Below are 23,880 nucleotides of genomic sequence, written 5' to 3' on the forward strand. Positions count from 1 at the left end.
TCTGTAGTGTCAGTCGTGAACTGCTCGTCGCGTAGTGCGGTTGTCCCGGTAGTGTACGTTAAAAAGAAATCGCGTCGCGTAGTGCCTTTTGAAAAATCCGAGTCTCGTAGTGTCAGTCGTGAAGTGCTCGTCGCGTAGTGCGGTTCTCCTGCGTAGTGTACGTTTAAAAGAAATCGCGTAGCGCACAGCTACTTTAAAAATCCAAGTCTGTAGTGTCAGTCGTGAAGTGCTCGTCGCGTAGTGCGGTTCTCCCGCGTAGTGTACGTTTAAAAGAAATCGCGTAGCGCACTGCTACTATAAAAATCCGAGTCTGTAGTGTCAGTCGTGAACTGCTCGTCGCGTAGTGCGGTTGTCCCGGTAGTGTACGTTAAAAAGAAATCGCGTCGCGTAGTGCCTTTTGAATAATCCGAGTTTCGTAGTGTCAGTCGATAAGTGTTCGTCGCGGAGTGCGGTTGTCCCGCGTAGTATACGTTAAAGACAAATCGCGTCGCGCAGTGCAGTTTGAAAAATCCGAGTCTTTTAGTGTCAGTCGTGAAGTGCTCGTCGCGTAGTGCGGTTGTCCCGGTAGTGTACGTTAAAAAGAAATCGCATCGCGTAGTGCCTTTTGAAAAATCCGAGTCTTTTAGTGTCAGTCGTGAAGTGCTCGTCGCGTAGTGCGGTTGTCCCGGTAGTGTACGTTAAAAAGAAATCGCGTAGCGCACTGCTACTTTAAAAATCCAAGTCTGTAGTGTCAGTCGTGAAGTGCTCGTCGCTTAGTGCGGTTCTCCCGCGTAGTGTACGTTTAAAAGAAATCGTGTAGCGCACTGCTACTTTAAAAATCCGAGTCTGTAGTGTCAGTCGTGAACTGCTCGTCGCGTAGTGCAGTTCTCCCGCGTAGTGTACGTTTAAAAGAAATCGCGTAGCGCACTGCTACTTTAAAAATCCGAGTCTGTAGTGTCATTCGTGAACTGCTCGTCGCGTAGTGCGGTTGTCCCGGTAGTGTACGTTAAAAAGAAATCGCGTCGCGCAGTGCAGTTTGAAAAATCCGAGTCTTTTAGTGTCAGTCGTGAAGTGCTCGTCGCGTAGTGCGGTTGTCCCGGTAGTGTACGTTAAAAAGAAATCGCGTCGCGTAGTGCCTTTTGAATAATCCGAGTCTCGTAGTGTCAGTCGTGAAGTGCTCGTCGCGTAGTGCGGTTCTCCTGCGTAGTGTACGTTTAAAAGAAATCGCGTAGCGCACAGCTACTTTAAAAATCCAAGTCTGTAGTGTCAGTCGTGAAGTGCTCGTCGCGTAGTGCGGTTCTCCCGCGTAGTGTACGTTTAAAAGAAATCGCGTAGCGCACTGCTACTTTAAAAATCCGAGTCTTTTAGTGTCAGTCGTGAACTGCTCGTCGCGTAGTGCGGTTGTCCCGGTAGTGCACGTTAAAAAGAAATCGCGTCGCGTAGTGCCTTTTGAATAATCCGAGTCTCGTAGTGTCAGTCGTGAAGTGCTCGTCGCGTAGTGCGGTTCTCCTGCGTAGTGTACGTTTAAAAGAAATCGCGTAGCGCACAGCTACATTAAAAATCTAAGTCTCGAAGTGTCAGTTGTGAAGTGCTCGTCGCGTAGTGCGGTTCTCTCGCGTAGTGTTCGTTAGAAAGAAATCGCGTAGCGCACAGCTGCTTTAAAAATCCGAGTCTGTAGTGTCAGTCGTGAACTGCTCGTCGCGTAGTGCGGTTGTCCCGGTAGTGTTCGTTAAAAAGAAATCGCGTAGCGCACTGCTGATTTAAAAATACGATTCTCGAAGTGTCAGTTGTGAAGTGCTCGTCGCGTTGTGCGGTTCTCTCGCGTAGTGTTCGTTAGAAAGAAATCGCGTAGCGCACAGCTGCTTTAAAAATCCGAGTCTGTAGTGTCAGTCATGAAGTGCTCGTCGCGTAGTGCGGTTGTCCCGGTAGTGCACGTTAAAAAGAAATCGCGTCGCGTAGTGCCTTTTGAATAATCCGAGTCTCGTAGTGTCAGTCGTGAAGTGCTCGTCGCGTAGTGCGGTTCTCCTGCGTAGTGCACGTTAAAAAGAAATCGCGTCGCGTAGTGCCTTTTGAATAATCCGAGTCTCGTAGTGTCAGTCGTGAAGTGCTCGTCGCGTAGTGCGGTTCTCCTGCGTAGTGTTCGTTAAAAAGAAATCGCGTAGCGCACTGCTGATTTAAAAATACGAGTCTCGAAGTGTCAGTTGTGAAGTGCTCGTCGCGTTGTGCGGTTCTCTCGCGTAGTGTTCGTTAGAAAGAAATCGCGTAGCGCACAGCTGCTTTAAAAATCCGAGTCTGTAGTGTCAGTCATGAAGTGCTCGTCGCGTAGTGCGGTTGTCCCGGTAGTGCACGTTAAAAAGAAATCGCGTCGCGTAGTGCCTTTTGAATAATCCGAGTCTCGTAGTGTCAGTCGTGAAGTGCTCGTCGCGTAGTGCGGTTGTCCCGGTAGTGCACGTTAAAAAGAAATCGCGTCGCGTAGTGCCTTTTGAATAATCCGAGTCTCGTAGTGTCAGTCGTGAAGTGCTCGTCGCGTAGTGCGGTTCTCCTGCGTAGTGTACGTTTAAAAGAAATCGCGTAGCGCACTGCTACTTTAAAAATCCGAGTCTGTAGTGTCAGTCGTGAACTGCTCGTCGCGTAGTGCGGTTGTCCCGGTAGTGTACGTTAAAAAGAAATCGCGTCGCGTAGTGCCTTTTGAATAATCCGAGTTTCGTAGTGTCAGTCGATAAGTGTTCGTCGCGGAGTGCGGTTGTCCCGCGTAGTATACGTTAAAGACAAATCGCGTCGCGCAGTGCAGTTTGAAAAATCCGAGTCTTTTAGTGTCAGTCGTGAAGTGCTCGTCGCGTAGTGCGGTTGTCCCGGTAGTGCAGGTTAAAAAGAAATCGCGTTGCGTAGTGCCTTTTGAAAAATCCGAGTCTTTTAGTGTCAGTCGTGAAGTGCTCGTCGCGTAGTGCGGTTGTCCCGGTAGTGTACGTTAAAAAGAAATCGCGTCTCGCAGTGCAGTTTGAAAAATCCGAGTCTTTTAGTGTCAGTCGTGAAGTGCTCGTCGCGTAGTGCGGTTATCCCGGTAGTGTACGTTAAAAAGAAATCGCGTCGCGTAGTGCATTTTGAATAATCCGAGTCTCGTAGTGTCAGTCGTGAAGTGCTCGTCGCGTAGTGCGGTTGTCGCCAGAAGTGTACCTTAAAAAGAATTCGCGCAGTGCCGTTTAAAAATCATTTTTTCGCGAGTGCATAACGTCAGCGTCCTCATCTCCATCGTCATCATAAACGCCATTATCATCGCCATCAACATCACCATTCCCATCTTTGGTATTATCGCAGAATATGTATGAATTATGGCTGGGAATTCGCTGAATGAGTGAGTCCCATGGGTAAAACCGTGGAAATTTTTTTTATTAACTAAAGAATGACCAAAAACCTATCAGTAGGTTATAGTTGGCCATTCTTCGGTTAAAATCATTTCTTGTTTTGTTTTTAATGTTTTTCAGATCTTCCGTATCGTCTATTTCTATTTTGCGCGTATTTTCTGTTTTTCATTAGGTTTAGATTGGCGTTATATGTAGGCTCTTTAGCTTTGTGAATTAGATAGTCATTATAGTTTTCGGTATTAGGTAGGGTATCATTTTCAGGTTTCTTAATTCCTTTTAAAATAAAGGGAATCACCTCAACTTCATTTTCCACGGAGATTCTATCTTCCCACATGTCCAGTTCAACTAATAAAGGCACATCTTAATTGAATTAACGTTCACTCTCTCGAGAGAAAGATGCATCTCAATTAATAACTAGAATCAAATACCATTTTCCCTTTTTTTTTATAATCGTATGTTTTTGGTAGAATCTTCGTATTAAATACCATTTTTGCCAGTTCTTGAAATTCCAAATTATAAAATAAAATATGGAAATATTTTGTTTGAAAAACCTTCCATATTTCAGGTTAAATACTCGTTTTTTCAAATTTTGTTAACATTTCTTATTTTCAGGTGGAGTGGAAGAGGACTATTCCTAGTGGCAAAACTGTCCAATATCGATATATATTCGATATGGAATTCATACCAACCCTGTACCCTTTTCTCCATCAGTTGGAGAAAGACAAACCATTATTTGGAGTCAAACCGTCATCAGAGGAGGACGTACTGACAAATATCCTAATTATTTTTCTACTTTTCATACTTGCTTAATTTTTTTAAGTTTTAAGAGGGACAAGTATAGGGCAAGGCTGTCAACGAGTAAGGCTTAATTACCTGACCGTTTACTTAAATCCACATTTATTTAAATAATTTCAAGGATAGATAAATTTAATCTTATTATTTTCATTCATTGTTAATTCAAGTACAGGTGTTTATTGAGAAGTGGACTCTCGAGTGTCAACTGGCTCGGGCTGATCCTCCTTCAGCGACTATCAACCCTTACTTACTTTGTCCTTGTGGACTCTCGACGTTGACTCATTAAGTTCACCTAATAGGGGTCCATCTTTATTGATGTGTAAATCGTTTCCTCGACGTAGTAGTTCTTCGTGTGACAACTCGGATCCACACCAAGGGGCAAAGAATGTAAGGGTAATAATTAGTCACTGAGGAGAGTATCAGTCATGATCTGGTTGACCTTTGTGTGAATTAACATTCACGCTCGAGAGGAGGAAGCTTATCAATTAACCGCTGGAAAGAAGTAACAATTTCGTTAGCTTCTGTTTTCATTCACTTTTTGTAGCATGCTTTATTAATTTATATCTTTGTCTGTCCTTGAAATTTCTAATTAGTATTTGAAATGTGGGAATATTTTCCTTGAAAATCCTTCCACATTTCGGGTTTAATTCTCGTTTTTTTCCAAATTTATTCTAATTTTTTTGTTTGTTTCAGGTCGAGCGCTAGAGGACCATGGATAGTGACCCCGTATCCAACAACGATATAAATCCTATAACGAATCGACACCAATCATGCGCCATTGCCACCCTGGGTTGGAGTGAGTCAAACCATCATTCGGAATCGAGCCGTCGTTGGAGGAAGACGTACAGGCAAATACATTCTTTTCTTATTTCTCATACATGTTTAATTTATTTTATGTTTTAGGAAGGACGCTTATAGGACAAGGCTACCAAGGAGTAGGAAGTAAACACTCTCCGTTTTCTTAAGTCCACATTTATTTAAATAATTTCAAGGATAGGCAAATTTACTTTTATTACTTTCATTCATTGTTAATTCAAGTACAGGTGTTTATTGAGAAGTGGACTCTCGAGTGTCAACTGGCTCGGGCTGATCCTCCTTCAGTCACAATCAACCCTTACTTACTTTGTCCTTGTGGACTCTCGATGTTGGCTCATTAAGTTCACCTAATAGGGGTCCATCTTTATTGATGTGTAAATCGTTTCCTCGACGTAGTAGTTCTTCGTGTGACAACTCGGATCCACACCAAGGGACAAAGAAAGTAAGGGTTATTAGTCACTGAGGAGAGTATCAGCCGTGATCTGGTCGACCTTTGTGTGAATTAACATTCACGCTCGAGAGGAGGAAGCTTCTCAACTAACCGCTGGAAAGAAGTAACAATTTCGTTAGCTTCTCTGTTCATTCAATTTTTGTAGCATGCTTTATTAATTTATATCTTTGTCTGTCCTTGAAATTCCCAATTAGAATCTGAAATGTGGAAATATTTTCCTTGAAAATCCTTCCACATTTCGGGTTGAATACTCGTTTTTTCAATTTTATTTTTGTTTTCTTTCTGTTTCAGTTGGAGCGGGAGAGAGCCATGGATAGTGACCGCATTTTCCCAATATCGACATAAATCCAACACTAATCATGCGCCATTGCCATCCTGGGTTGGACCAAGTCAAACCCTCACTTGGAATCGGGACATCATCGGGAGAGGACGTACTGGCAAATAATTTATTTTTTAATTTCTCATACTTGTTTAATTTATTTTATGTTTTAGGAAGGACTCTTGTAGGACAAAGCTGTCAACGAGTACGGCTTAATTACCAGTCCGTTTACTTAAGTCCACACTTATTTAAATAATTTCAAGGATAGATAAATTTAATCTTATTATTTTCATTCATTGTTAATTCAAGTACAGGTGTTTATTGAGAAGTGGACTCTCGAGTGTCAACTGGCTCGGGCTGATCCTCCTTCAGCGACTATCAACCCTTACTTACTTTGTCCTTGTGGACTCTCGACGTTGGCTCATTAAGTTCACCTAATAGGGGTCCATCTTTATTGATGTGTAAATCGTTTCCTCGACGTAGTAGTTCTTCGTGTGACAACTCGGATCCACACCAAGGGACAAAGAAAGTAAGGGTTATTAGTCACTGAGGAGAGTATCAGCAGTGATCTGGTCGACCTTTGTGTGAATTAACATTCACGCTCGAGAGGAGGAAGCTTCTCAACTAACCGCTGGAAAGAAGTAACAATTTCGTTAGCTTCTCTGTTCATTCACTTTTTGTAGCATGCTTTATTAATTTATATCTTTGTCTGTCCTTGAAATTCCCAATTAGAATCTGAAATGTGGAAATATTTTCCTTGAAAATCCTTCCACATTTCGGGTTGAATACTCGTTTTTTCAATTTTATTTTTGTTTTCTTTCTGTTTCAGTTGGAGCAGGAGAGAGCCATGGATAGTGACCGCATTTTCCCAATATCGACATAAATCCAACACTAATCATGCGCCATTGCCATCCTGGGTTGGACCAAGTCAAACCCTCACTTGGAATCGGGACATCATCGGGAGAGGACGTACTGGCAAATAATTTATTTTTTTATTTCTCATACTTGTTTAATTTATTTTATGTTTTAGGAAGGACTCTTGTAGGACAAAGCTGTCAACGAGTACGGCTTAATTACCAGTCCGTTTACTTAAGTCCACACTTATTTAAATAATTTCAAGGATAGATAAATTTAATCTTATTATTTTCATTCATTGTTAATTCAAGTACAGGTGTTTATTGAGAAGTGGACTCTCGAGTGTCAACTGGCTCGGGCTGATCCTCCTTCAGCGACTATCAACCCTTACTTACTTTGTCCTTGTGGACTCTCGACGTTGGCTCATTAAGTTCACCTAATAGGGGTCCATCTTTATTGATGTGTAAATCGTTTCCTCGACGTAGTAGTTCTTCGTGTGACAACTCGGATCCACACCAAGGGACAAAGAAAGTAAGGGTTATTAGTCACTGAGGAGAGTATCAGCAGTGATCTGGTCGACCTTTGTGTGAATTAACATTCACGCTCGAGAGGAGGAAGCTTCTCAACTAACCGCTGGAAAGAAGTAACAATTTCGTTAGCTTCTCTGTTCATTCACTTTTTGTAGCATGCTTTATTAATTTATATCTTTGTCTGTCCTTGAAATTCCCAATTAGAATCTGAAATGTGGAAATATTTTCCTTGAAAATCCTTCCACATTTCGGGTTGAATACTCGTTTTTTCAATTTTATTTTTGTTTTCTTTCTGTTTCAGTTGGAGCAGGAGAGAGCCATGGATAGTGACCGCATTTTCCCAATATCGACATAAATCCAACACTAATCATGCGCCATTGCCATCCTGGGTTGGACCAAGTCAAACCCTCACTTGGAATCGGGACATCATCGGGAGAGGACGTACTGGCAAATAATTTATTTTTTTATTTCTCATACTTGTTTAATTTATTTTATGTTTTAGGAAGGACTCTTGTAGGACAAAGCTGTCAACGAGTACGGCTTAATTACGAGTCCGTTTACTTAAGTCTACATTTATTTAAATAATTTCAAGGATAGATAAATTTAATCTTATTATTTTCATTCATTGTTAATTCAAGTACAGGTGTTTATTGAGAAGTGGACTCTCGAGTGTCAACTGGCTCGGGCTGATCCTCCTTCAGCGACTATCAACCCTTACTTACTTTGTCCTTGTGGACTCTCGACGTTGGCTCATTAAGTTCACCTAATAGGGGTCCATCTTTATTGATGTGTAAATCGTTTCCTCGACGTAGTAGTTCTTCGTGTGACAACTCGGATCCACACCAAGGGACAAAGAAAGTAAGGGTTATTAGTCACTGAGGAGAGTATCAGCAGTGATCTGGTCGACCTTTGTGTGAATTAACATTCACGCTCGAGAGGAGGAAGCTTCTCAACTAACCGCTGGAAAGAAGTAACAATTTCGTTAGCTTCTCTGTTCATTCACTTTTTGTAGCATGCTTTATTAATTTATATCTTTGTCTGTCCTTGAAATTCCCAATTAGAATCTGAAATGTGGAAATATTTTCCTTGAAAATCCTTCCACATTTCGGGTTGAATACTCGTTTTTTCAATTTTATTTTTGTTTTCTTTCTGTTTCAGTTGGAGCAGGAGAGAGCCATGGATAGTGACCGCATTTTCCCAATATCGACATAAATCCAACACTAATCATGCGCCATTGCCATCCTGGGTTGGACCAAGTCAAACCCTCACTTGGAATCGGGACATCATCGGGAGAGGACGTACTGGCAAATAATTTATTTTTTTATTTCTCATACTTGTTTAATTTATTTTATGTTTTAGGAAGGACTCTTGTAGGACAAAGCTGTCAACGAGTACGGCTTAATTACGAGTCCGTTTACTTAAGTCTACATTTATTTAAATAATTTCAAGGATAGATAAATTTAATCTTATTATTTTCATTCATTGTTAATTCAAGTACAGGTGTTTATTGAGAAGTGGACTCTCGAGTGTCAACTGGCTCGGGCTGATCCTCCTTCAGCGACTATCAACCCTTACTTACTTTGTCCTTGTGGACTCTCGACGTTGGCTCATTAAGTTCACCTAATAGGGGTCCATCTTTATTGATGTGTAAATCGTTTCCTCGACGTAGTAGTTCTTCGTGTGACAACTCGGATCCACACCAAGGGACAAAGAAAGTAAGGGTTATTAGTCACTGAGGAGAGTATCAGCAGTGATCTGGTCGACCTTTGTGTGAATTAACATTCACGCTCGAGAGGAGGAAGCTTCTCAACTAACCGCTGGAAAGAAGTAACAATTTCGTTAGCTTCTCTGTTCATTCACTTTTTGTAGCATGCTTTATTAATTTATATCTTTGTCTGTCCTTGAAATTCCCAATTAGAATCTGAAATGTGGAAATATTTTCCTTGAAAATCCTTCCACATTTCGGGTTGAATACTCGTTTTTTCAATTTTATTTTTGTTTTCTTTCTGTTTCAGTTGGAGCAGGAGAGAGCCATGGATAGTGACCGCATTTTCCCAATATCGACATAAATCCAACACTAATCATGCGCCATTGCCATCCTGGGTTGGACCAAGTCAAACCCTCACTTGGAATCGGGACATCATCGGGAGAGGACGTACTGGCAAATAATTTATTTTTTTATTTCTCATACTTGTTTAATTTATTTTATGTTTTAGGAAGGACTCTTGTAGGACAAAGCTGTCAACGAGTACGGCTTAATTACGAGTCCGTTTACTTAAGTCCACACTTATTTAAATAATTTCAAGGATAGATAAATTTAATCTTATTATTTTCATTCATTGTTAATTCAAGTACAGGTGTTTATTGAGAAGTGGACTCTCGAGTGTCAACTGGCTCGGGCTGATCCTCCTTCAGCGACTATCAACCCTTACTTACTTTGTCCTTGTGGACTCTCGACGTTGGCTCATTAAGTTCACCTAATAGGGGTCCATCTTTATTGATGTGTAAATCGTTTCCTCGACGTAGTAGTTCTTCGTGTGACAACTCGGATCCACACCAAGGGACAAAGAAAGTAAGGGTTATTAGTCACTGAGGAGAGTATCAGCAGTGATCTGGTCGACCTTTGTGTGAATTAACATTCACGCTCGAGAGGAGGAAGCTTCTCAACTAACCGCTGGAAAGAAGTAACAATTTCGTTAGCTTCTCTGTTCATTCACTTTTTGTAGCATGCTTTATTAATTTATATCTTTGTCTGTCCTTGAAATTCCCAATTAGAATCTGAAATGTGGAAATATTTTCCTTGAAAATCCTTCCACATTTCGGGTTGAATACTCGTTTTTTCAATTTTATTTTTGTTTTCTTTCTGTTTCAGTTGGAGCAGGAGAGAGCCATGGATAGTGACCGCATTTTCCCAATATCGACATAAATCCAACACTAATCATGCGCCATTGCCATCCTGGGTTGGACCAAGTCAAACCCTCACTTGGAATCGGGACATCATCGGGAGAGGACGTACTGGCAAATAATTTATTTTTTTATTTCTCATACTTGTTTAATTTATTTTATGTTTTAGGAAGGACTCTTGTAGGACAAAGCTGTCAACGAGTACGGCTTAATTACCAGTCCGTTTACTTAAGTCCACACTTATTTAAATAATTTCAAGGATAGATAAATTTAATCTTATTATTTTCATTCATTGTTAATTCAAGTACAGGTGTTTATTGAGAAGTGGACTCTCGAGTGTCAACTGGCTCGGGCTGATCCTCCTTCAGCGACTATCAACCCTTACTTACTTTGTCCTTGTGGACTCTCGACGTTGGCTCATTAAGTTCACCTAATAGGGGTCCATCTTTATTGATGTGTAAATCGTTTCCTCGACGTAGTAGTTCTTCGTGTGACAACTCGGATCCACACCAAGGGACAAAGAAAGTAAGGGTTATTAGTCACTGAGGAGAGTATCAGCAGTGATCTGGTCGACCTTTGTGTGAATTAACATTCACGCTCGAGAGGAGGAAGCTTCTCAACTAACCGCTGGAAAGAAGTAACAATTTCGTTAGCTTCTCTGTTCATTCACTTTTTGTAGCATGCTTTATTAATTTATATCTTTGTCTGTCCTTGAAATTCCCAATTAGAATCTGAAATGTGGAAATATTTTCCTTGAAAATCCTTCCACATTTCGGGTTGAATACTCGTTTTTTCAATTTTATTTTTGTTTTCTTTCTGTTTCAGTTGGAGCAGGAGAGAGCCATGGATAGTGACCGCATTTTCCCAATATCGACATAAATCCAACACTAATCATGCTCCATAGCCATCCTGGGTTGGACCAAGTCAAACCCTCACTTGGAATCGGGACATCATCGGGAGAGGACGTACTGGCAAATAATTTATTTTTTTATTTCTCATACTTGTTTAATTTATTTTGTTTTAGAAAGGACTCTTATAGGACAAGGCTGTCAACGAGTACGGCTTAATTACCTGTCCGTTTACTTAAGTCCACATTTATTTAAATAATTTCAAGGATAGATAAATTTAATCTTATTATTTTCATTCATTGTTAATTCAAGTACAGGTGTTTATTGAGAAGTGGACTCTCGAGTGTCAACTGGCTCGGGCTGATCCTCCTTCAGCGACTATCAACCCTTACTTACTTTGTCCTTGTGGACTCTCGACGTTGGCTCATTAAGTTCACCTAGTAGGGGTCCATCTTTATTGATGTGTAAATCGTTTCCTCGACGTAGTAGTTCTTCGTGTGACAACTCGGATCCACACCAAGGGACAAAGAAAGTAAGGGTAATTAGTCACTGAGGAGAGTATCAGTCATGATCTGGTTGACCTTTGTGTGAATTAACATTCACGCTCGAGAGGAGGAAGCTTTTCAATTAACAGCTAGAAAGAAGTAACAATTTAGTTAGTTTCTCTATTCATTCACTTTTTGTAGCATGCTTTATTAATTTATATCTTTGTCTGTCTTTGAAATTCCTAATTAGAATCTGAAATGTGGAAATATTTTCTTTGAAAATCCTTCCACATTTCGGGTTGAATACTCGTTTTTTCAAGTATATTTTTGTTTTCTTTTTGTTTCAGGTGAGGCGGCGCCGCCTCCCTCCCCGACGGTGTGCCACCTTGTCGTGGTGGGGGGGCTCACTTCTACAAGATCCCTTCCGATTAGTAAATGATTCGAATTAATCTTCTGATCTTTGGGAATCTTGTAGAAGTGCCAAGAGCACACCACACCTTAACGGGAATCCGTATACCGACATTACAGGGCGAAAACTATTTCGCATGCAGCGTCGTCATTTGTTGACGGATTGTAAAGTTATTACAGGTTTTTGGAAATGCCAGAAGATTATCTACTAAGTTACGTAAGGAAAATTAACAAAAAATGAAAAAAAATTTTTGTTTAAATAAATATATTAACATTATTGAGAAACAACAATTAAATCGCAAAATCCCCCAACGTACTTTACTAGATAATGTTCATACGTTTCCAAAAAGTCCACAAAAATGCAAATCTGTCAAGAAATGACGATGCTGCATGCAAAATAAATAATGGAAGAATTTCGTGTTCGGGAAGTCGCCAACATGAAATTCTTCCATTATTTATTTTGCATGCAGCATCGTCATTTCTTGACAGATTTGCATTTTTGTGGACTTTTTGGAAACGTATGAACATTATCTAGTAAAGTACGTTGGGGGATTTTGCGATTTAATTGTTGTTTCTCAATAATGTTAATATATTTATTTAAACAAAAATTTTTTTTTCATTTTTTGTTAATTTTCCTAACGTAACTTAGTAGATAAGCTTCTGGCATTTCCAAAAACCTGTAATAACTTTACAATCCGTCAACAAATGACGACGTTGCATGCGAAATAGTTTTCGCTATGTAATGTCGGTATACGGATTCCCGTTAATTATACTATAGTTTTTTTTTCCCGGGTTGAATTATATTATTTAATTCATTACTACACTATCTGATGCCTGAGCTACATATGATTTAATTTCCCATTGTGTATATACGAGATAAGCGAGGATGAGTTATACATAGGCGCGCGTATTAGTACTACATAGTAAGAGCGCTGGTGTCTTTTTAAAGCAGTTCCTAAATGCATCGAAACATTAGAAAAAGCCATACCTGGCATTAGTTGTATAACTATGGACGGATCCGACGGCGGATCCTATGTAACTTGAATTTGTGCTCTCAATGCTGTCAACCCTATAAATGGAAAGTTCTGCTTAGGGTTGGTAAGTATGCCACCGTCTCACTCTACATACATAGTACATATGTACAATATGTACACTTGGCGCGCCACAGATTAGGGAAAAATGCATGAAATGATTGGTCAAATTGAAAAAGTGCTGACTGATTGACCAATCGTATAAACTATTTCTGTTTGCTATTTGGAGGATCCAAGGGCAACAAATTCTCGAATGTAAGCCAGAAAATATAGATAGTGCATATACCTAATACATTCATCTGATTTATCAGCAGTCATCATTTTATTTGTGAATTAAACGTACACAACAAACGGAGAAATTTTGTACTCAAAAATAATATAAATCCAGTATGTAAATTAAATCAGAGCTCAATGGTAACAATCATGAGTATCTAATAAAATTAAGTGGTTGCATTGAAGTGTACATTGTATTAACTATTAACCAGCAAAAGCAATATTATGTGTTAACCAATATTGTAACCCTAGTTTTTATGACATTTCAGATGATTTGTGGTAAATTAATAAAGAAACATGGTGTATGGAGTCTCTACAATCTAATACTAAAAGCAAAATATTCTCGACGTAGTGATAAAAATATTTATACATATAAAATATTAAAAGCAAACAATGAAACACTGGATGGTAGATACAACAATTTTTTTACTTTTTCGATGAATAGAACATTTTCTTTACCCTTTAAAAACAACTTATATATTCTTACCTAACATTATAAAATTCTTTTACGTTTAAAAATCTACAAATACTCATAAATTAACAATACTTTGCTGTATATATTTATTACCATATATTGTTATCATTGTTTATATAATAACATTAATGCGCAGATATTGATAACACGGTATTTGGTACAAATTCCAATTGGGAGTTACTCACTCCAAGAGGATTCAGATTTTATTTACCTGGAAGTATTGGACTCGGTTGGTTAGATATAACTAGTACAGCCCAAATGAAAACCCAATATATAAGCGTGGAAAGGGCAGATTCCAATGAGTACACAGAGGAGCCATTAAATAGGGGATATGGGATCCATAGTGAAAAATTTTATGATCCATGTAAAATGTTATATTTTGTTGCAAAAGAATGTCCTCTACTTCTGCGTAAAAGCCTACAAGAGCTATTTCCTCTCTGTTTAGAAGTCAATTCTCCACAACTCACTGTAGTGACAATAAGTCAAAAAATTAATAAAAAAACCATGAAATGGAGAACAGAAATAGAAACTGAGAAATTAGCAAAATATGTAAGTATTTTAGATTCGATTAATATAACTATTTAATTGGATATAAAATAATGATTTTTTCAGTTCTTGCTAGCAGCTTTGGACATTTGCTCTAAATTAAAAATGCTAGGATATTGGGCAGATTTTATCAATCCATTTAGTGGTCAACCATATTTTAGTCCACATAAAAATAATAGCCTTTATCAAACGGATGAAAGATTTCGTTGTTTAGGTTTTAAAATAGAGAATAGAAATAATTGTAAAATCATTACTTGTGAAAACACACGCCAAAATTTCATGGGTAATTTGATATAAGAGTTGTTCTTACAACTTAACACTCAATGTTTAAATCTTATTCAAATTACTCTTTTATTTCAGGAAGTTTGTTTACCACTGCCCCACCAAGTACAGAATTTTTAAAAGAGATAATGAGTGAACAAAGTAACGAGGTAAATAGTGTATAACTGCCACCAGGCTTACACTTCCAATTTAGTTATTAAAAGAATGTATATTACAATGACTTCTGATGTAAGCTTTAGCAGAGTATTATTTTAAATAATACGACGGAAATTTATACTGCAAATCCTCTTATTTATGAGCTCTCCGTTATGTCCCAGTTACAATTAACTTGCAGATTATGTAAATATATACATTTAATAAAATTTTAGGTGAATGAATATTTCTTGGTAGCAATTGGAAAAAATTTATTTAATTAATGGTGCTATTATCCATAGAATTATTAGTCAGAAAGAAGTTTGTACCTTTATCTAAATATACCTTTGCTGTATCAAAAAGTATTTAAAATAAATTTATTACATCTTCTATGAAAAGAATACGAGATGATAACTATTAATAGTAAATGAATTATTTTGGCAAAAAGATATATGATTGTATACATGAGATTTTTATTTTTCTATAAATAATAGTAAGAAATAAAGTCATCTGTTTAAGTATTCTTTTTACATTTTCTATCAATGATCTTTATGCATACTAGAGTAATGTTTTGGAAAAAATAATCTTATTTTTATGATAATTACATTTATTCTATATATAGTATAATTGATGCTAATATAAAAATTAATTATCGATGTAACAAGAGATATAACATTTGAAGACTCGTATAGGGTGAGGCTCTTGAGATGCTCCAAAGCATAGACGTAAAAGAACGTTTATCTCCGTGATTATAGTAGATACAATTTTTCTATTCGATTTGTTGAGATCTCCTTTGCATTTTTAATCAGAGAGAGAGAGAGAGAGAGAAGTCTTATAAAAAAAGATATTTTTTGTATTTACAGAGATATAAGATATTTTATATTCCAATTTTGAGGCGTCTTGAGAACCCCATCCTATATACTTAAAAATGGTAAACAAAGGAAACATTAACAAACTTAGTTTATAATTATGTCACTCACCTCTATGCATAATTTTATTTAACATTAATATAATATAAGAAGCAGCTGTTACACACAGTGCAGTGTGACTTATTGTAATTTGGGTAACTGATACCACCGGCCAGTTGTCACCATTTACAGAATTATCTGTGTATGGTTAAAGTAAAAATGAAGCATTATACTAGTGAATGTGCCGCGTGACTCTAATATCGTATGTATTGGTCTGTATTGTGTTAGATTACGTTACAATTGCAAAAATATTCTAAAGAAGTAAAATATTTTTTACGCAAACTTTTACAAAATGTACAAAAGTTTACTTTGAAATTGCACAAAACTGCAATTATTGTAAAAAAATGCAATTACACCGTAGTGATGTGATCGTTTATCGTGAATTCTCAAATAACCGAAGCTAGATATATGTATTAAAACTTTAGTTTTCCTGAGAATTAAAAAGCAATCTAATTCTATGAATAAACGAGTACTATTATATAGACAAATGACATGATAAAATGCTACTTTTAGTAGATCGTGTTGTTTGACTAGATTAAGGTGGAATGCGCATTATATTATGAAAAATATATTTTACCATTGTACTACAGAATAAATAACGATGGAAAGCTCTGCTTGTATACATACAACAAGCACGACTGTGTTTCTCTTGAGTCATCCTAAGAAAATTATGATTTTTGACATCGAAGCTTATTCCACCTTATTCTACTTCAAGAAGTTATCACATTAGCGCATAAATTACTGTAGGATAAATGGTTACAGAAAATAAATGCACAGTCACATATATCATTTAGTGGAGTAAATGGTGATAAAGAACGAACTAATCTAATCCACCTCCAATTTACGGAAGGAGCCAGATATGCCACCTAGTTCATCGTTGCAATTACTTTGATAATCCTTCAATGACAATTCAATGTGCATGTCATCCAGTGCTTTAATTTCTTCTCGCTTTTGCCTGAGCTTCTTTTTGAGGGACTCTGAAAAACAATAGTAGCTTTGAAGTAAAAACAAGATAAGATGGAGGATTTACGAGATGTCGAAAAATAATGTTATAAATCTCACGCGTCTACCTACCAATCATTTCTGACAATGGAACTTGTCCTCCGTACTCTTTCGGCAAAATTTTAGCATCGATCGACTCCTTCAATTCGTCGATACTCTTATGCACCTAAACGAAGAGAAAGATACTCGTATAATTTATGTATAATATATATTTCGAGCGTAGGACTGCTAAATGGATAAAGCAAGTAGTCCAAAAAGAGCGAGTCGAGGTGAAAGTAAAGGCTCGAGTGGATATACTTACGAAAACACGATTCTTAAGCTTGTCATTGAGTAACGAGATGGCAAATTCAATGATCTTGGCAGCAAAACTGGGAATGTTAATGAAGTGAGTTTCCTTGTGTCTCATCGGGGTACTATTTTGTATGCATCTTAGCAAGGTTCGAATGTCGGTTAAGGACCACGTGCTGAGGTGACCCATGGTCAGTCCGGATTCATCGTTTATGTAAGTATATCCGTGTACTTGGTTCATCTCGTCGTCCATCAGAGCTTCGACCACGAGACTGTGGGTACGTGCCATCTGGGCCGAAGTGTACTTGTACGGGTCGAATCGTCCTTAAACACAGATGATTGCTTATTCGAGCATGCTGCTCTTCGCTCGCGCATGGTGAAACTCGCGTGGTTGCTCAACGCGTTCACGCGTCGAACCTCGCGTCCACCAGGATCGAACCGCTTTATATATATATATATTTATATATATATAGGCACTTTCTTATTCTCGCAGGAAAATCGGGACCTTGGCTTACCTGCGCAAGACATTATCACCTGGCGGCCATTATTATCGCGCTCCAGCATCGGGACCAGGTAGCCGCTGTCGATGATGGCTTCAAGGTCAGGATCCTCAATGTCCAGGCTCTGGAACCAGTGCCGCTGAAGCTGTCGAATGGTCAGGTAACGCTCGAGCATCTCTTGAGCAAGCGGCAAACTGAATTTCTTCGTTCTGAGGAATCTCAGGAGGAATACTGCATCGGTTCTGCAACTCTTGATAGCCGGATGCTTAAGAATCCAATGACGAAACTGCTCGAGGGCCTGCTCCCGCGTATTCTCATCCTCCCGCAGTTCGACTTTCGCGGTCTTCAGCGTGTTCTCGCTCAGCTCGCACTTGTAATCAAATTCCTCCTCACCGCTCGTCACCATTTTCTAAAAACAACACACGTACGAGGATTTCGACATTAATACGATCGTGGCAATTACTAGGTTTTAAAGTATAAGCCGTTAAATCGACCGTTCCATCTATACCGTACTGTTATGCAAATATTTCTCCTTTTTTCTTTTCTTTATGCAAATTACTTCGATCAACAGTTTATATCCTTTATATTGACCATTGGTCGGTGGGCAAATCGCGATTGGGCAACGATACATATTTCTCGGTATAATAACGTACGAAAACGAAAGTGAGACGATCGCGTGAAAGACAGGAGGAGCTTACGATTGTGTTAGCTCACACGTACAAGGACGTACATTGGTATACGGTATTCTTGTGGCGCGCAGCTTTCTATTCGAAGCGGAGAATACGAGTAGGTATACCTGACGAAGTCGATTCGATGCTTCGATCTTTTTCTTACGGCCGATTATAATACGGTAAAAACAAAAGTTTCTCGACAATATAATTCTATGTTTAGCGTCAATTGTTTGACACGGCAGAGATCGAAAGGATAACGATACAAAGATGAATCGGTCGATATTATATAAGCACGTATGGGTTCGAGGATGTTTGAGAAAAAACTGTTTGAAACGCTGATACTTACGTGACTGCGACCCGATTGGAATTTAAAGTCAAAGTCGATATTCTTGCACCAAGCACACTGTTGCACTGCGATCGAGTGTTATTCCAAATCGAGCGTGAATATTTATTAGTTTGTTGATATATTTGCCCTCGGCAAACACACTTTACACGTCGACCGGGCAAGTCTCCGAAGGCTTTTAATATTTCTGCGAATCAGTCGCTTCGCCAAAGACTCTTGGTCTCAGTTTGAAATGATAAAGGCCAAGGTTAAAGGTTGAAAATTTGCTTCTTCGGTATGGAGCACTGTGTACCGTCAATATATCGTTTTTGATAAATGGAAAAGGGGAGATTGTGGGAGAGTGAGAGAGGGAGGAAGGGCTGACAACTGATGCACTTTCGTTTCAATACTTTCAATAGGCTGCAGATATCGCTGGGACGGAGGTTTGATTTAGCGCACCGCGCCGTCTGGACGCACAAGCGGAACGATCGGAGGCAGCAGCAGCGCGAGATGTTGTCCGCTGAGTAACTTAAACCGAAGTAACCTGGTTGCTTAGTTGGCTGATCAATTTAAGGAGGGATCGTGCAGTTGAGAGCCGAGACCGCCGAGACCGCCGAGACTCGAGAACGTCGACTCGTCCAGCGGACACTCTCAGAACCTTCACCTACAATCCTATCATACCACTTAACACCGATATATCCTTTTCCACTGTTTTTTCTTCGTCAAACAACAAAATTCAACACCTATTCATTGAAATTGCAAACAATAGCGACTTTAAAGATTCTTCGCTTTCAATTTACCCATCCTCTTACTCAGAGGCCAAACCCTTTGTCCCATTATATCTTTCAAATTCATCAGACAGAAATATTCTTAACACGGATAATCCTCAATCTTATTCTTAAAATAACTGCATTCATTCTCCACAGCTGGCTACAGAGCTATATACACTCGTATCTTATTTTCCTTTATTTTTTCCACCAATATCTCGATCCGCGTAAAGAGGACGTTGATTTCTCTCTAATAAATAATTACCAATATAACAATTGTTTCAATAGAAATTACGATTTTTCGTCATTTCTACCTCTATCGATAGGAAAAGAAATACAAGTAAATCACGAAATATAATGCGCCTGGCGTGCACAAAGATTCACTTTCTTCTCGTAACCTTCCATTTTACTTTCTCCGTGAACAAACTTTCGACTGCCTGAATGAATATCAGGAACATTTTTCTTTATTATCGTCGAGTATCCCCTCACGCGATAAGTTTGCGGTAAAAAAAGAACAAACAAAAAAATACTGATAAAAAGCGAGCTATCCAATAATATATAGTATATATAGCATTAAAATACAAATTATTTAACTGTACACCGTTTAGCATATGAATCTGAAACGTTTGGAGCAGATTACTCTGAAAGGCCATTGACAGTTACAGTATTATGATTGATCATTTTACTTTGCAAATGTTATTTACCAAAGTATTGCCACAGTAAAAATAGGCAGAAGACTCTTTATAAATTCTGACAAATACCTTGTAAATTAACAAATTGGACGTGAAGAAATATACGTGGCATATTTTTTGTATAGAACGAATGTTTAACACGACAACGGTAAATATTGTTGCTCGCGTTTATTTGTTATAAGCATTTTAATAAGTTCTCTCTGACAAATTTCTTTCAGCTGCTCGTAAAATTATTCTTCGCGATGATGAGCGTTAGTGAAAGGCATGAGAAGATGCGGAGTAACGAGATCAAGATTTGTCTTTTTCCAGTAATTATGTTTTAGCCTAAGTATTTATTACCCTTTTAAAGCTCTTAATTGCTGCATAATTTTGAAAACTATTGTTCCTTGATTGGAAAGTGGCTTAATGACTGGTACCGTTTGAACTATCCTTACCGATCAATATACCGTACATTTGAAACAATTTACAATTTTCACAACATTGCCAGAGTCCGTTAAATGAATTACGTAATCGATTGAGTAGCGCGACGTTTCTTGGGTGAGTGAAAGTTGTGCTTCTCGGGTATACTTACTTCTTAAGTCGGGCTCTCTTAGTCAGAGTTACTGAGTTACTTTATCTACCAAGCTCCAAACTTATCTTGTGTATCCTTATAATGGTAGATTTTATTTTTATTTCTATGCTATTACATTTTCTATGTCCTTTCCATGGAAACCTAATAAAGCCGATCAATATAATTGCTAGTTTCTTTCTATTAATATTTCTCAATGTTGAAGCTAAGAATATATATCATTTGAAAATCCATCTCTAACAATGGAAGGAACAGCAATTAATATTTATGTTAAATCCTTTGATGAAAATCTTTAATACTTAAGAAAGTGAATTCTTTTTCGCGCTCGAAGAAGAAGAAAGCTAACGTCAAAATATTGCTTACCTGGACAAAATGAATAAGTCATTAAAAGTGTTTTTAATCTTTAAATGATAATCTTTGACTCTGTATAATACGAATCATACGTGTATATATACATACATACATATACACTCGAAAAAAATATATTTTACGAAATCCTATAGACAAATTCTGGGTTAGTAACATGTGATTACCGAGACTCGTACATCCAAATATTGCTTAAATTGTATCGGCTATCCATGACTCATAGTGCATTTCCTGATGGTAATTTGAAGTAATGAATTTGTGACTATATCCTGCAATTATTAAACTTTCAAACCGGATTTTTGACGAATCATTAACTCTTGAAAAATAGTGGAGCTTGATTTGATAAGAATAAGTAGAGCATATCCATAAGTTATGCCAAAAAACTACTGAAAAGATGACGTAATATTAGTTAATTAGTTATTATATGTCACAATGTAGATTAAAAATGAATGCTGTGTGTATTTGTCAATTTTTATTTATTTAGAAAAATAGTTTTCTTTTTAACAAATCCTGAGCGTTATAGCCTTTCGCTCTAATCATTGACACATTTTCCAAGGTTCACGTGCAAGTAAAATTTTCAGATGTATTGGTATGAAGTATTTATTCTGTATATTCCTACCCTGAAACATCTGCTAAGCTTTCTCTCGTGACCCTAAAATCATGTGTAACGTCCGGTCGGACGATAGTGCATTGTCCTCTATTTTATTTCAAAGTTACCATCTTTTCCTGTATGTGTGTGATTCGTAGTATTTTTATATTTTTTTTATGTATGGATAGTATAAACTGTGATTAAATATACTTTATACAATTACGATTCTTTATTTATTTTCAAGATAATTACAATTTACAAATTGCTTAGCTTTGACCAAGCTAAACTCTATTATTACGTGTATCTTTGTTATACGCTTGTTCTGTACAATATATATGGAAGATGACATGAAAAGAAATAATAATAATGAAAAATGACGGAAGTTTTTAGAAATTAGCTGATTTATCGCATAATTTACTACAAAGCGTGTATATTTTAAGGAATGAAGACTGACACGTTTCTTTCTAAAGATGTAAGAATCGCTGTAAACTACGCAGTTTGGTTAAAAACGTTGATCGTTGAGAATTACATGGTAACGTTAGTACAATAATTATACAAGGAAAATTATTTAAATTATGTAAATAATTGTGTAAAACATATCCTCGATATGATACACGAAAAAGCTTCAATCTGTGTCAGATGATATCCATTGGTTGTTGTAGATCTTTAGATATCTATTAGAAGCTTACCATTCTTGGGACATAATATTCAGTGTTTGAATAAAACGGATTGTACAAATTAATTACTGATACATCTTAGAAAATATATATGATTAGAGGCTATGACGATATAAAAATTTGTAAAGATGGCTGTGCTTGCAATTTTGGATGCAAACATTAATTATGTTTTATCAATATTGCTATTTAAAATTTACAATTTGGCAAAGGCCTATAAATTAATCTGGCAACTTGTGATTTGTTTTACTACCAGTTTTGTTGCTAAATCACACATACAAGCATACACATGTACAAAATAAATAAATTTCATTTTCATAGATATTAAGTTGTTCATCTTGTTAACGAAAAGACACAGGATAGTGGCTCGGCCAAAAGTGGAAGACAAGTATCAATTTTTTCTAAACGAATTCTTTGTTAAATATTACTTTTCCATATAGATATGATAACTGATATGAGATGATTAATATATATTTCTGTTCAGTGTGCAACGATTCATTTGCGACGTGTATATACAAGAATGGAAGCATAAGAAAATGCTTGCCACGTGCGAACATTATTCGTATGAAGGAAATGACTTAAATCCTTTTACAGGAATTCACGCAAATTTCCAAATATCCTGCAAATCTTACGAGGATAGCATTGCCTTTTCCCGGAGAAACACGCAATTCTTTGTATACTTCAAAAATCATCTTAAGATTACGTTGTCGAAGGTGAGATCCCTACTGTCACGCTGATTCCCGGACTTTTTGAATGGATTCCAAGGAAGCCTCCTCGCTACATGAGCAGTTGTAACGGAGCCAGCCGGGCTCGGTTGGCCAGAAGAAACACCCGAAGAGCTACTTGCTGAAACGCTGCCTTTGTCATGTTGATTTACTTTCCCAGGCTTCTAAAACCAAAAATATTTTCAATGCCACAATTTAAAAACTCTTAAAAAGCAGAGTACACGCACAATGAAATTAAATATCTATTTAAAGTATTAATTTGATGAATGCAAGGTAAAATTAAAAAAATTCTCACCTTCAAATAATTCCTGTCCATTGGCGTTACTAATTTTAAATTGATAACATCGCCACACTGTTTTATCAGTCGCACAACTTGTTCGTGAGAAGCCCATTTTACATCTTTATCGCCAATTCCAACAATGAAATCTCCCTCCTTCATGCCACCTAACTGTAAAAAAATAGATCATAAGTATACGCTTATCGGATTTTTTCAAAACATGCAATTTTATATTATAGAAAGCTTTACGTCGGCTAGAGAATTATGATCGACTGCTGCGATAATGACTGGTGCATCGCCGCGAACACTGAAACCAAATCCTTCACCGTCGGGGCCTCTTTGCAATTGCACCAAACGTGGCGCAGTCCAATGCCGTTTAGCAGAGAATATTGCAACAGGTCCCAGCGACCTAAACAAATCGTCTACACCGTGTTGACCGAAATCTGGATGCGTCAGTGTCAATTGAAATTTAGTTGAGGCTAGAAAAACAATACAGCAGTTTTAATAAAACATATACATATTACTGAGAAATGGGCGGTGTAATTCCAAGAGATATATGTACAGAATTGTGCACTTTAAATTTGCTCTCACACGAACAATACTTTTTTGGACTTACACCACGTAACAGTAGATATAGAAATGCTATTTTACCACTACTTCAATTTACCTATAATATCAGGCGGATCTAGCAATTCCCGGAAATCGTCTTCGTCTCCAATTTTATTATAACTATCAAGAGTAGATTCCTGCGCTCTTTTCAACACCCTGGCAAGAGCCTGTTTGCCCTTTAGTTCTCTACACATTCTTTGCAATCGTTGACTTTCCTCATGAAGTACCAATGCTTCTCTCAAATGAGCTTTCCCTATTGAAATGGAAAAAAATTCGTTACAGACTCAGTTTTGAAATAGACTCGAAAGCGTGATCTTTATTTCAAATACGTATACGCGTCAATCTAGTGTTATAGCAGAGGTGTACGAGTA

At 37.7% G+C, this 23,880-nt stretch overlaps 3 protein-coding genes across 8 annotated transcripts in view; 1 reads left to right on the forward strand and 2 right to left on the reverse strand.

Annotated features, from left to right (window-relative positions):
• The first annotated feature begins 13,094 nt into the window (after positions 1-13,094).
• LOC136780362 (methylmalonic aciduria and homocystinuria type D homolog, mitochondrial) lies at positions 13,095-14,738 on the forward strand. The gene is made up of 5 exons (XM_066738670.1): positions 13,095-13,197; positions 13,326-13,464; positions 13,668-14,080; positions 14,144-14,360; positions 14,438-14,738. The coding sequence occupies exons 1-5, from the start codon at positions 13,195-13,197 to the stop codon at positions 14,521-14,523; spliced, it is 858 nt and encodes a 285-aa protein (XP_066594767.1). The 5' UTR covers positions 13,095-13,194; the 3' UTR covers positions 14,524-14,738.
• A 147-nt stretch (positions 14,739-14,885) lies between these two features.
• On the reverse strand, positions 14,886-18,757 carry LOC136780361 (clavesin-2). Of its 4 annotated transcripts, none has more exons than XM_066738667.1 (5): positions 18,267-18,757; positions 17,265-17,658; positions 16,763-17,073; positions 16,534-16,627; positions 14,886-16,436 (listed from the first exon to the last, which is right to left on the reverse strand). In XM_066738667.1, exons 2-5 carry the CDS (start codon positions 17,653-17,655, stop codon positions 16,285-16,287), a joined length of 948 nt encoding a protein of 315 aa, XP_066594764.1. In that variant the 5' UTR covers positions 17,656-17,658; positions 18,267-18,757; the 3' UTR covers positions 14,886-16,284. The 4 variants fall into 4 exon arrangements, with proteins under 4 accessions (XP_066594764.1, XP_066594766.1, XP_066594765.1 ...); XM_066738669.1 differs by lacking the exon at positions 18,267-18,757 and adding an exon at positions 18,046-18,193; XM_066738668.1 differs by lacking the exon at positions 18,267-18,757 and adding an exon at positions 17,980-18,193.
• Positions 18,758-21,259: 2,502 nt separating this feature from the next.
• Rhp (rhophilin) overlaps positions 21,260-23,880 on the reverse strand; it is a 29,531-nt gene continuing 26,910 nt past the window's right edge. For 2 of the 3 annotated variants that reach the window (XM_066739050.1, XM_066739052.1), the window contains exons 9-12: positions 23,568-23,762; positions 23,150-23,379; positions 22,919-23,071; positions 21,261-22,787 (exon numbers count right to left, since the gene is read on the reverse strand). In XM_066739050.1, the coding sequence (XP_066595147.1) occupies positions 22,587-22,787; positions 22,919-23,071; positions 23,150-23,379; positions 23,568-23,762 (779 nt within the window). In that variant the 3' untranslated portion in view covers positions 21,261-22,586. Of the gene's footprint in view, positions 22,788-22,918; positions 23,072-23,149; positions 23,380-23,567; positions 23,763-23,880 lie in introns of all 3 variants that reach the window. The other variant, XM_066739051.1, reaches the window with a different exon arrangement.

This window comes from Prorops nasuta, unplaced genomic scaffold (assembly GCF_024137725.1).
Source record: "Prorops nasuta isolate Cenicafe-Biocafe unplaced genomic scaffold, Cenicafe_Pnas_1.2 PNAS00019, whole genome shotgun sequence".
NCBI classification, from domain to species: Eukaryota; Metazoa; Arthropoda; class Insecta; order Hymenoptera; family Bethylidae; genus Prorops; species Prorops nasuta.

Excerpts from the sequence above, each read along its gene's own strand:
- LOC136780362 (XM_066738670.1), top strand. Across the intron at positions 13,465-13,667 it reads AAACAATGAAACACTGGATG|ATATTGATAACACGGTATTT; the intron begins GTAGATACAACA and ends ATTAATGCGCAG. Across the intron at positions 14,081-14,143 it reads CTGAGAAATTAGCAAAATAT|TTCTTGCTAGCAGCTTTGGA; the intron begins GTAAGTATTTTA and ends TGATTTTTTCAG.
- LOC136780361 (XM_066738666.1), bottom strand. The coding sequence starts at position 17,880 with ATGTATCGTTGCCCAATCGCGATTTGCCCACCGACCAATGGTCAATAT. Across the intron at positions 17,659-17,757 it reads AATATTTGCATAACAGTACG|AAAATGGTGACGAGCGGTGA; the intron begins GTATAGATGGAA and ends TGTTGTTTTTAG. Across the intron at positions 16,437-16,533 it reads TCCATTGTCAGAAATGATTG|AGTCCCTCAAAAAGAAGCTC; the intron begins GTAGGTAGACGC and ends ATTGTTTTTCAG.